The sequence below is a fragment of the Macrotis lagotis genome, chromosome 1, assembly GCF_037893015.1.
Source record: "Macrotis lagotis isolate mMagLag1 chromosome 1, bilby.v1.9.chrom.fasta, whole genome shotgun sequence".
Classification (NCBI taxonomy): domain Eukaryota; kingdom Metazoa; phylum Chordata; class Mammalia; order Peramelemorphia; family Peramelidae; genus Macrotis; species Macrotis lagotis.
In genome coordinates, this window is record NC_133658.1 from 740,081,887 (window position 1) to 740,095,565 (window position 13,679).

The 13,679-nt window shown below is 34.7% G+C and overlaps 1 protein-coding gene across 1 annotated transcript in view; it reads left to right on the plus strand.

Annotated features, from left to right (window-relative positions):
* MICU2 (mitochondrial calcium uptake 2) overlaps nucleotides 1–13,679 on the plus strand; it is a 170,881-nt gene that overhangs the window by 99,012 nt on the left and 58,190 nt on the right. Inside the window, exons 3-4 of the mRNA XM_074216219.1 lie at nucleotides 2,558–2,589; nucleotides 2,687–2,762. Coding sequence (XP_074072320.1) covers nucleotides 2,558–2,589; nucleotides 2,687–2,762 — 108 coding nt within the window. The remainder of the gene's footprint in view (nucleotides 1–2,557; nucleotides 2,590–2,686; nucleotides 2,763–13,679) is intronic.

A 13,679-nucleotide genomic window follows, 5' to 3' on the forward strand; every position in this document is an offset into this window, starting at 1 on the left:
ATTACTCATTAAAAGTGAGTGTTTCCCCACCCCTAGGACACACTTTCACTTTTCCTAATTTGCCAGTTACATTGGTAGTCATTGTTGGTAGTCACTGAGTACCATCCAAATATCCATTAAAATAGAATATTGCAGGGAACGTGAATCTTAATCCAAAAGCCACATTTTGTTCTAAGGAAGAGGAAATAATACTTTTATCTCTCTTTTTTTACTTTGATATCACTTTTATAGAGGTATTAATTGGCTGTTCCCAGATATGAGTGCTAGTAGCTAGAAAGAACAGTAAATTTGACAGTTGTTGATTTGTTAATTTACTTTGCCAATGAGTTTTCTTTTGTTTATTTCAAGCTTCTTTTGGTAGTATGAAAAAATCCTGATTTAACTGATAACATACATATACTAGCCTATTTTAGCTCTCTTCATATAATAATTCTACTACTGCTCTAGATTTTCATAGATTTATGTAAAAGTAAGAAAATATGGAAATATTTCTGTTGTCAAATTTTTTTATGTCAAAAGACCACTGTTATCTCCCACAAAATGAAGTTAAATTAAAGACTTATTTTAAGTCTTAAAATGACCCTTTGCCTATAACAAGAAGTGCCTGTACCTGGTTTTCATGATTCTACTGTAAATATTGAAAACCACATGATTTAATCTCTAAAATAGGTGGAGACTTTTGAAAAACTTTCAATGTATTTCATGAGCCAAAATTCCATCACAAGGTTAAAAAACAACTTAAATATTTTCCATTCTTTTATCCTTGATCCAGTAAAACTTCAGAATTTATTTTAAAACAATAGATTTACTTATCATTGGTAAATTTTAATTCTTATCTTTATCATATTCCACATATTTGTGATATTTTGTAATGGAGACATGAGACCATGTGCCTTTAAAATGATGAGACTGATTTTAGTAATGTTTGTTTCATCCTAGGTAAAGTGGGAGAAAAATGTGTGAATTTAGAAATGACAAAATGAGTCAGCTGACTAGAAATATGGTACCTATTTTGATGATAGTATTAGGAATGACACTTAAGTTGCAAGCCTGAGAGACCTGATGTATGATCATGTCTTGAACAGTAAAGGAGAAGTATGGAAGAAGGTGAGTTGAAAGAGAAAGATAGTGAGTTTAGTTTTAAAGCTATTGAGATTAAAATGACTCCAGAATGATATTTGGCTCAAAATGTTGAATAGGCAGTTAGTGATGTGAGTGTGGAGCAGAATAAGGTAGAGTGTAGTGATAAATACAGTTTCATGATTTCCTCTCAGTTGTGTTCAGCAGCATGGGAATCGAGGTAAAGGAGGCAGAAGGTGGGAGTAAGACATGGTTGGGGTTATCAACTTATGAATAGCAATAGGACTAGGGAACAAGGAATTTGAGTTTCTAGGGCAGTGTAGAGTTGAGTTGTTTAACCAAGGAGTCAAAATAGGGAAGGAAGGAATGTGTAGCCAGTATGTGAGTAATGACCTGCCAAGGTGCAATGCATTAGAGAGAATGAAGATCATAGTGAGGATGAAAAAACAGATATGGGGAATTACAAGACATATAGAAAGATGGAATGATAGAAGATTATAAATAGATTCAAAAACATAATAGTTCCAGTTCTAGTGCCATGTATTTGAAAGCTTTAAGGGATATACTGACTAAACAATAACAAAAAAAAAAATAAGCATTTGTTTTCTTTGACTCTGTCACCTATTTGGAAAGTGGGCTGGAATTTAAGGTGGTTGAGAATAGAAATTCATGGAAAAATTGAGAGAAAGGAAAAAATATGTTAGTCATATGCTCATGCAAGATGATGGGGGAGGGGTGGTCAGGGAAAAATTAAAAGAATAGAACAAAGTAAGAGAAACAATGATTCCAAATAGAAAGCAGCCTTGGTTAATGGAAATAATGGAGCTAGAAGGAAGAAAGTCAGTCAAACAGTGTATGTCATTCTAAAAAATAAGTAAATTTAAACGTATTTATAAGGCAATGGGAAGCAGAATTAGACAAAGAATTATATTAGCAAAGATTTTAACTAATTAGAAAGATGAGGAGCATAGAGTATGATTTCAGAAATTTGAGTGTTACTTTTCTAAAACTTAAAATTTAATTTTTGCACCTGGGGACACAAAAACTTCTAATAAGATATAATAATTGTGAAGAATTGGCAATTGTTTTGAACAAGAGTACAGGAAAAAACAAGAGTCAAAAGTTACTCTACAATAGTATTTCTGTGAAATAGGAAAGAGATTAAGTTGAAAAGTAATTTGCAGAAAAGTAGTATCTGGCTTATAATTTTATGTTAAGAATATTAATAAAAACTGCTACCCTTATTTGAACGGACTATTCGTCATTCTTTTGAAATACTCTTGTTCTGTTTCCTAGGAGGTCTTGAGGATAATGATGAGGGTTGGGGGAGGGAGTCACACACATAATAAGTCAGTCCTAAAAGGTTTTATTTGGTATGAGATATTTTCCCATGAAAATCTCAAACAACAGAATTTGATCAAAAATAAAATAATTTGCATAACATTCATATTTAAATAATATTTCCTTTCTTCTACAGATAAAGCCTCAATTAAGCGACTAACAAAACAGGTATGCAGAAGTTTTCCTTTTTTAAAGATATATAGATATAGATATAACTTTAAAAAATTTAACTGATTCTCTCTGATTTTGCCTTGTATATTTAAAGACTATAAATGATGCACTGGATGAAGTAAAAAAGAAAAAATGTGGACCGACGCTTTTTAGAGATCTTGGTGATAAAGGTAATGCTTATTTATTTCTTTTAAATTCCTACATAAAGGAGTTACATATTTTGTCTAATTAAAGGATAATTTAGAAACTTTATATATATGCTAGATGGCTCATTGAGAAGGTCCTGCTTTGTAGGATTTATGCAAAAACACTGTCCAGGAAATAACCTTGGGTTCTTAAAGGCCATGCCAGCAGGAGGAAGTTTTGGCTGGTCCTACTAAGTCATTTGGGAAAATGAATAGAGCATCTGGTCCAAAAGTCAGAAAGACCTCAGTTCAGATTTCTCTCTCAAACATTTTCTAGCTATGTGACACTGGACAAGTCACTTAACCCTATTTACCCCAGTTTCTCATCTGGAATATTGAGATAAAGAAGGAAATGGCAAAAGAATTGGACAAGACTGAAAAGTGACTAAACAATAACAAACTTTTTAAAAAGGGTATAACAGTATAAGTTTAGTGACAAGTTATTTGTCTATCATTTGAGGACCAGTCTAACCAAGCTGATTTAAGTTTCAATAGTTTTTACATGAGACCATGACTACTTAATTAAGCAGATTAATTAACTAGTGTTATTATTTTCAGTGCCTTCTTCCACTGTCATCTAGCAACATTTCCTTTGAGGTTCACTCATTCCAACTTATTGCCCTCTCAAGATCCTAGTAGCTATCATCTTCCAGACTCCAAGTCTTTATCCCTCCTTTCTCAGGGAGTTTAAGTTACTGGCTCATAGTATTGTTCTTCACCTTAATCGCTGTCCTTACCTTCGGAACTTGATGATGTCACCTCAGCTGGATACCCAGGTCATCAGCCTCCTCATTTCCCATGGTCTACACTTTAATGCCATCTAAACCACAAGGGTATTCTTGATTGTATCATCACCCACAAGTGTTTTCTCTACATAAATACTTAACTCTTAATATCTGTTCTGACCATAATCTCCTATCCTTCCATCTTACTCTTTTCTCCTGTGCTTTAATGTTCTTCTTGAGCATACGGTGGTTGCAAACTCTCATGACTATGCCATCCTTCCAAACTGCTTGAGCTCCTAAGTAGAGACAACACCAAAGACTCTTAGCTGTAATGAATCATTGTGATTAGGCATTCCTTTTTCCTTAGAGAGTCAAAGATCATGGGACTTGGATATAAAGAATAATTGTCTAGGGTAGAGCCAGGATGGCAGTATAAAGACAGGGACTCGTCCCAGCTCACCCCAAACCATCCAAATACTTGGGGGGGGGGCATAGCAATGGGGTTAAGTGACTTGCCTAAGGTCACAGAGCTAGATAATTATTAAGTGTCTGAGGTCACATTTGAACTCAGGTCCTCCTGACTCCAGGGCTGGTGCTCTATCCACTGCACCACCTAGCTGCCCCAACTACTCCAAATACTTTTTAAAAATGACTCTAAACAAATTCTAGAGTGGCAAAATCCACAAAATGATTGAGTGAAATAATTTTCTAGTCTAAGACAACTTAGAAGATCAACAGGAAGGATCTCTTGCACCAGGTGAGAGGGGAGTAAACTGGCCCCAGCAATACAGGAACAGGAAGTGGTATGGTTGAGTCAGTGCCAGCAGTGGTGGTTTCTGGACCTTTCACTCAGAGATTGCCAAGGAGAACCTTGAAGGTCAGCAGGAAAAATCTGTTGCACCAAGATGAGAGTGGTATACCATCTAGCATAGGCCTCAGCCACATAGATCTAACCCCAGCAGACCAGGAGCAGTTCTTGGGGTCACTGAATCATCAGAGGCACCTGTTTCTGGTGCTCTAGCTCCACAGATGGTACTGGGATCAGGAGGAGATTTTAGGGGTCTCCTTACTATCACACAGAACTCTGTTGCTTTGCCCATACTCAGATCCAGATTGCAGTACCAGGAAGAGGAGGAGTAACACAATAGATCGTGTTACGGCAGAAGGGCTAGGCCCCTCCTCATAGTTTTAGGGCAGAAAGGATTGCTATGGTTACCCTCAGACCAAAAAAACAGGCCAGGAGAGTAGTAAAAACTTCTCCTTAGATCATGCCACCTTGAAAGGACAGAAAAACTAGAAGTATCTCTGAAAATAGTTGCAAAAAAAAAAAGAAAACCAAAAACTTGGAACAGTGTTCCCCTTCACCCTGGAAGCGGAGCCCTTCCTTCACAAAGAATTAAAATCAAGTCATAGATTGGGGAAACGAGCAAACAACTGAAGAAAAAAAATCTGGCCATTGAAAGTTACCATGGTGATAGGGAAAATCAAAACACACACACTCAGAAGATAACAAAGTCAAAGGTTCTACAGCCAAAGCCTCCAAGAAAAATATGAATTGGTCTCAGACCATGGAAGAGTTCAAAAAGGATTTGAAGGGAAGAAGAGGAAATATTGGAAAGAAAAATGAGAATAATGCAGAAAAATCATGAAAACTGAGTCAGTAACTTAGTGAAGAAGACACAAAAAAACTTGAAGAAAGTAGCATCTTAAAAATTAGACTGGGGGGCGGCTAGGTGGCACAGTGGATAGAGCACCGCCCCTGGAGTCAGGAGTACCTGGGTTCAAATCTGGTCCCAGACAATAATTCCCTAGCTGTGTGGCCTTGGGCAAGCCACTTAACCCCATTTGCCTTGCAAAAACCTAAAAAAAAAAACCAAACAAGAATCAACTATGCAACAAAATTGAACATTTTCTTCCAGGGGAAAAGATGGACATTCAATGAAATAGGGGATTTTAAAAATTTACTGACGAAAAGATCAGAGCTAAATAGAAAATTTGACTTTCAAATGTGAGACTCAAGAAGCATAAAAAGGTGAACAAGAAAGGCAAATCATAAGGGACTTAATGATATTGAACTGCTTATATTCCTTCATGGGAAGATGATGCTGATAAGCCATATAAACTTTCTCATTTATTAAGGCAGTTAGAAGGAGCACATGTAGACAAGGTGCTATTGGGTGTTGAATTTGAAGGGATAATATATTAAAAAGATGGAATTAAGGGTTGAAAGGAATATATTGAGGGAAAGGGGAAGGTAGAATGGGCAAGTCATTTCACATAAAAGAGGCAAGAAAAAGCTTTAGCAGTGGAATGGGAGAGAGGGAACTTGAGAAGTGAGTGAGCCTCACTCTCATCAGAATTGACTTGGAGACAGAATAACATACACTTAATTGGGTATAGAAATCTCTCTCTCTTACCATAGAGGAAAGTGGGATGGGAAGGAGGGGGGAAAAGAGGGATGGGGAAGTGGAGAGGGAGGTGATAGAAGAGAGCATTGTAGGAGGGAGGTAGTCAGATACAAAACACTTTTGAATAGGAATAGGATGAAGAGAGAGAGAGAGAGAGAGAATAGAATAGAATGGGGGGGGGTGATGGGAATAGATTAGAGGGAAATAGAGTTAGCAATAGTAACTGGAAAAATAATGAAACAATTTTCTCTAAGTCAAATTTATAAAAAATAAGAACCATTCCCCAATTGATAAATTATCAAAAAACATAAACAGTTTTCAAAGGAAGTTAAAAATGCTATGTATGGTCATATTTAAAAAAAATATTCTGGGGCAGCTGGCCCTGGAATCAGGGAGACCTGAGTTCAAATCCAGTCTCAGTCACTTTATAATTGCCTAGCTTTGTGACTTTGGGCAAGTCACTTAATCCCATTGCCTAAAATAAATTAAAATTAAAAAAATTTTCTTAATGTTCCAGTTTACTATTGATTGGAGAAATGAAAATTAGAATAATTTTGAGGTATTGCCTGATTGGCTATTAAAACAGAAAGAAAATGACAAAAGTTAGGGGAGAGATATAGGGAAAATGAGATACTAATGCACTTGTTGGAGAAGTTGTGAAATGATTCAACAATTCTGCAGATCAATTTGGAACTTTGCCCAAAAGGCTATTAAAAAAAAAAACATGCCTACCCCTTGATCTAGTAGCAATGACACTACCAGGTCTATATTTCAGAAGAGATGAAAAACAGGAAGGAAAAGGACCTATGCTTTTAAGGATAATTATAGCAGCTCTTTTCTGTTGGCAAGGAATTGGAAATTGAGGGGATCCATCAGTTGGGGAATGACTGAACAAATTGTGGTATATGATTATGATGGAATGATATTATGCCAAAAGTAATGATGAGCATTATGCTCTCAGTAAAACCTGGAGTAACAACAATATTACAGGTTGATCAGCTGTGAATGACTTAGCTTTTCTCAGCAATGCTGTGACTCAAGACAACTCTTAAGGATTTATAATAAAAAATACTATCCATCCACAAAGAAAGAACTGATAGTATCTGAATACAGACTGAAGCATGCTTATTTTTAACTTCATTTTCCTTGAGATTTCTTTTTTGGGAGGGCCAGGGGGCAGGGGGATTATGCTTATTTTCACAACATGACTTATGGAAATGTTTTACATGACTGCAACATTTTTAATCTATATCAAAATAACTTGCTTTCTCAGTGAGGGGGAGTAGGATGGGAAGAAAGGAGAGAATTAGGAACTCAGAGTTTTAAAAGCAAATATTAGGGGGTGGGGGAGGAAAGCAAGATTGGGGGGGAAATTTTAAAACTCAAATAATATCTTTAATAAAAATAAATTTTAAAAAAGTAAATATTAAAATTTGTTTTGGGGGCTGCTATGTGGAGCAGTGGATAGAGCACCAGCCCTGGAGTTAGGAAGACCCAAATTCAAATCCAGTCTATATATATATATATATAAACTGGGGGGAAATTAACTTAATTTTTTTAAAAATACAGATATATACTTTTCTATATATATAAATATATAAGAATACAGTTATATACTTTTCTATTCCCTATAGAAAGATAGAGATGGAAAGAGAGACATAGATAAAGTTGGGCTTTGAGGCTTCTTAGTTTGCTTCTTCTTGTCTCATACAGGCTAGATCACCATGATAATGACCTGCTCCATTTCTGATCTGAGCCTCCTCCTCTCAGGCACCCTTAGGAAATTGCTTTGATACCTAGACCTCTTTCAGGTATAGTCTATGAAACCATCATACTGCAGTCAGAACATTGTTTTATGTATTTTTATGAAAGCTACATTAAAAGTTCATCTTAAGTAGAATTATTTTTAAATGTTCCCTACAATCAATTTGTTTAGCAAATTAATTTTATAATTATAGATAGCATAAAAATAAACTTCAAGCTATATCAAAATTATCCCAAATTCTAAAATTAATTAAACTGAAAAATCACTTATTATAGCATTACTTCTTATAAGGAATTCAGAGAGCTATATTATTAAAAAAAATTTACTCTTAACTGATCACTATAGACCATTTCCTAAGATACAGAAATCTTTGTTATACAGATCCCTTCTTTCTAATTGCCTGGTAATTGAATTCTTTAATGAATATATGATCTTATCCTTGTAGGTACAAATCACAATCTTTTGATGCCCTCATCAATTTAATTCCTTTTTTTTGGTCCCACCCCTAAATTCTCTACAGACAGGCTTCTATTGTATTTTTAATATTTTAGAACAAAGCAATCCAGTTATATGAAAAATTGCTCCAAATCACTACTTATTAGAGAAATGCAAATTAAAACATCTCTGATATACCACCTCATACTTCTCAGACTGGCCAATATGACCAGGACAGTGATCAATGTTGGAAGGAATGTGGGAAATCTGGGACACTAATAACATTGTTGGTGGCGCTGTGAACTCATCCAACCTTTCTGGAGAACAGTTTGGAATTATACCCAAAGGGCAACAAAAATGTGCATAGCTTTTGATCAGCAATACCACTACTGGGTTTATACCCTGAAGAGATTCTGAAAAAGGGTAAAAAACATGACTTGTATAAAAATATTTATAGCAGCCCTGTTTGTGGAGGCAAAGACTTGGAAATTAAGTGAATGTCCTTCAATTGGGGAATGACAACAAACTGTGGTATATGCATGTCATGGAACACTATTGTTCTATTAGAAATCAGGAGGGATGGGAATTCAGGGAAGCTTGGAAGGATTTGCATGAACTGATGCTGAGCAAGATGAGCAGAACCAGTAAAACATTGTACACCCTAACAGCAACATGGGGGCGACGATCAACCTTGATGAACTTGCTCATTCCATCTGTGCTACAACCAGGGACAATTTTGAGCTGTCTACAATGGAGAATACCATCTGTATCTAGAGAAAGAATTATGGACTTTGAACAAAGACCAAAGACTATTACCTTCAAATTAGAAAAAAAAAACCGTTATTATGTAATTTTACTATCTCATACTTTATTTTTCTTCCTTAAGGATATGATTTCTCTCTCATCACATTAAACTGAGATCAATGTATAACATGGAAACAATGTAAAGGCTAACAATGCCTTCTGTAGGGGGTGGAGGAAGCAAGAATGGGGGGGAAATTGTAAAACTCAAATAAAATCTTCCTAAAAAACAGAAAAGAAAATGAAGGACAAACATTATTATTAAAAAATATTTTATGAACGCTATTACTACTACACCACTGAAGACCTGAGATGTTCCTCATTCTTACTACATTATCTGCCAAAACACTTTTCTGGTCATTAATGATACTATCTTTTAAGTTATTTCTTGCATACAAGACATTGAAAATATCCCACTTTATATATCTCTCTATTACCCCTAGGGACATTTCCTATTTCATTGCTATATAAATCATGATATTCTGTTATTCACAGTCATATATCAATAGAACATTTATATTTAAGAGATGTGTGCTTTTTTTTAATCAAAGGGAAATTTGAGATCATTGAAAATAATACACAATTTCATGACTAGCAAAATCAATTCAGATTAATTGATTTTTTTTAAATTCTATTTTAGATTTTTATACAAGTTAATAGGGTAATTCTGCAATATGACTTACAAGGCCACTTGTAAGAGAAAACCATTTTATAATCATTTACTCAGAAAGACTTATTAAATGTCTACCATATAGGAAGCATTTAAATAATTAAAGGGGGAGATGCAAAGATAATAAATAAGATAAGGACCTTATTCTCAAGAACTATATAACCGAATTGCTTCAATTGATTGCTTCAGATTAAAATTCTGCCTAATTAATATATTAACTTGGTTCTATTCCAGTACCAAAATACTCAGAAGTGCAATTGTAATCATGAATCTATACCAAAAAAAATAAAATTATTATTACCTGTGTCGTCATAGTCTATGGTCAGAATTTTTTTCTGTTATTTGTTATTTTCCTAGTCTATTTACTTGACTTTTAACTGTTTTTTAAAGTAGGGTTCTACTTCCAGGGTAGTGGGCTCACTTTTTCAAGCTTTAGGTGTTTTGTGCAGTTGTTTTCAGAGATACCTCTAGGGACTTAACAAGTTTTCAATTTTTTTAAGATGGTGTGGTCTGAGGATAAGTGTTTACTTCTCTCCTGACCTGTGCTGTTGTCTTTGAGGGACTGTGATAAGAGTCCAAGTTGCTCTGCTCAAGCTCTAGTGTGCCAGTGTTCCTCCTTACTTTAGGACTACCATTTAGGATTGCAATATGGATCTGAGTATGGGCCTTGCAATGGAGTCCTGCCTCAGGGCTACAAAGAGATCCATATTATCTCTTTCTAACCAGTTTTTTGAATTCCTTACTGTCTTTAGGCTAAGAACTGCATATGCAGCTGTTCCCATTGCAGATTCATTCAATCCCAAGACCTGTTTCTGATTTACTTGGGACTGGGTCTGCCCTGGTACGGCTGTGCTGGACTGTACTCCTCTCTAATCTTGGTGCAACAGACCTTTCCTGCCAACTTTTTAAGTTGTTTTGGGCTGGGAAATTGTCTTACTCCATATTTTTGAGTGTTTTAACTGCTCTAGAATTTGTTTAGAATCATTATTTAAAGGTACTTGGAGTGGTTTAGGAGAGAACTCAGGCAAGTCCCTGCCTTTACTCTACCATCTTGGCTCCATCCTATGCTATTATATTCTTAATTATTTGAAAATAAAAATAAACTTCTTGGTATGTACTAAGTTCTAGATATGTAAAGGCTTGAAGATCCTGCCTCCCAGTGGCTAACTGTAAATAAGCTTGGTAATTTTATTATTAAAGATTATAAAGAATATGTATATCATTTTTCACTTTATATGATGCTTTTTTATGTACTATTTAATGTATTTTCATATTTTCAAAGTTTTCTTATAACCCTTCTTTTCTATTTCCTAGTAAAATCACTCTAATTATGGCCCTCATTGTCTCATCCCCAAACTATTGTGGTAACCTCAAACTAGCCTACCTAGTCTTTTTTTAATACATACTATGCTACATAGAACTGGCATTTTTTTTTTATTAAAATATGCTGGAATTCCACCCTCTGGCCACATAGCCTTTTTCTTCTCTCAGACTACTCTAATAAATCTTCTCTTTGAATTTAGTATGACCTAACACTTAACCTTGATGTGTCACTTTTTTTCTAAACCATCCTTCCCACACTTAACTTAATCTGTCTCCACAGAAGCCTTGATTCCACGGTCTATCCATTTCATGTTTCAGAAACTGTTGCTCTTGGATCACTTTCTTTCTGACCTTTGCCATCTCACAGAGGGTAACCTCACCATATTTACCTCAATTTAAATTGTCCATAAAATGATTGGTACAATGGTATAATGAGAAAAGCCTACCTTAAAGTTCAAGGTTGATGTCTGACTAACTAGCATTGGGATCTTCAGTAGGGCACCTTCCAATACCCTAGGCTGTACATAAAAATCCCTTCAGATCACCTTTATTAGAAATAAAATGTATTTACATACCTATATTTTATTGTTTTTTATCTATTTTGTTAAATATTACCCAATTACATTTTGATCTGATGCAGAGCAGTCAGGAATGACCAGAATGGCCAATAGACACCTCTACTCTAGACAACTTTTAGATCAAAAATGTCATACACATACATGACCAGTTGGCCACCTTGCTGCCACAGTACTGCCAATTGAAACTGGAATCAGATTTTAAAAAAATAGAATTAAAAAATGTATATTATCATTTACAGGTTATATTGGGTCAAACAATTAATTCACCCCCAAAAAAAGCTACTAGATTTATTGAGTTTTTGAATCCCTTGAATTACCTTGACAACATCACACCAATATGAATTACAGAGATCCTAGCTTACATTAGTAGAGTTTCCTCATTTAGATGTGCCCTTTAATTGCTTCTCGGCCTTTTGGCTAAGATCAAGTGCAGATGTGCCCTTTATCAATGAAATCACTATCATATAAAATGATAAGCAGAATACAAGATTTGAAATAAAGAAGAATAGGGTTCAAGTCCTACCTCTGATACACTTATCAAGAGACCCATGGCAAGTAAATTTTGTGTCCTCCAGAAATTTCCTAGGACTTACCTACTTAGTATCATGTAATCTGCCATATTGGGAGTTTGACTAAAACACATTATTCCTGTATTTGCATATGAAATGCAGTCAATGAAATAAAATAGATAAATCTAATCAGAAGTTAAAACATTGAAACTTATCTAGATAATATTATCAGTATTTTTAGTTGTCCTTTCAAATTTTTGTTTATATATATTTTTATCATTTTATCATCAAAAATATTTATCATTTTATATGTTCAGAATTTTGAAATACTCTAATACTTCAATATCTGAAATAATCTAATTCTTTAAGTACATATAATTTCTTCTGTCACTTTATTAACATAGATTATACCTTTTCAGAACTTAGTAGACAATCTTCCAAACTTATTAGCAAAAAATATATATATATATCTTCAACCAACCTGATGATGAGCCTCTTAAGAACCTAGCTAGGCTATTCCTCAGCGTAGATGTCCATCATCATCCCAATGCACAAGACCTTTCTAGTTTGGTAGGACTTGCCATATCTTGTGTTTCACTTGCCTAACCCAAAGTCATATTCATTCCTTGATGAGTAATCAGAATTGGGTTTCAAATAGAGGCAGAATAAGAAAATTAAGGTGAAAGAATACTTTCAGCTGAGAGCCATAATAGGATAAAGGAACAAACTGAACTGGACCTTGAATGAAAAGAATTTTGTTTCAGGGGGATGATTGCATGAATGCAGAATTATGAAAAATCTTTTTAAATTTTAATTTAGTTTCTAATATTTCCTTTAAGAATCTTAAAATATAGAGAACCTCAAAGATAAAACGAGCAGAATGATATTTAGTTAACTTATTTTTTAAATTGAAAGTTTTTTTGATATATAGCCCTCATCTAGGCCCTCGCTGCTTTCAACAGGCCTTCTATTCTACTCTTATCAACTCTCTAGTTAGGAGAGCTGTTGCATTATCTAATCTGGTAATCACTAAAATTTATACTGGGATGATCACAATGAAAATATAGGAAAGGGGATGAATATTGAATATCTTTCAGAGGTAGAATTAACAGACCTTGATAATTGATTGCTGTGAGAAATGAAGGAGAACACAGAGTCAGAAATAACTTAAAGATTTCATATATGACTGACTGAACTAGTAAAGTCAGAATAATGTTGAGGGGAAAAACAGCAATGTCAGTATTAGCCATTAAATTTGTACTGCTGCCTAGAAATCCATGTGGAGAGTTCCTGTTTATGACTGCATATGTGGGTTTGGAACTTAGAAGACAGATAAGAGCTGAAAACACAGATTTGGAAATCTTCAGTCCATAAGTGATAGTTGAAGACCTGAAAATAAATGAGATTGCTAAAGGAGAGAGTTTTATAAGAAAAAAAGAAGGCTGATAATAAAGCCTTAGTAAATAACCTATCTTTCAAATTTGTAAAGAGAAATAGCCAGGGAAGACAGAAAAAAATTAGTTATTAAAAAGGGTCCAAGACAATTTCTAGGCAGAGGGGGAGAATATCCAGTAAAAAAAAAAAAGAGTAAATTAACACTCACTGGTGCAGAAAGGTCAGTAATTTTTTTTTTTTGGTAAAAAACAGTGATCTTTGAGGGGCAGCTAGGTGGTGCAGTGGATAGAGCA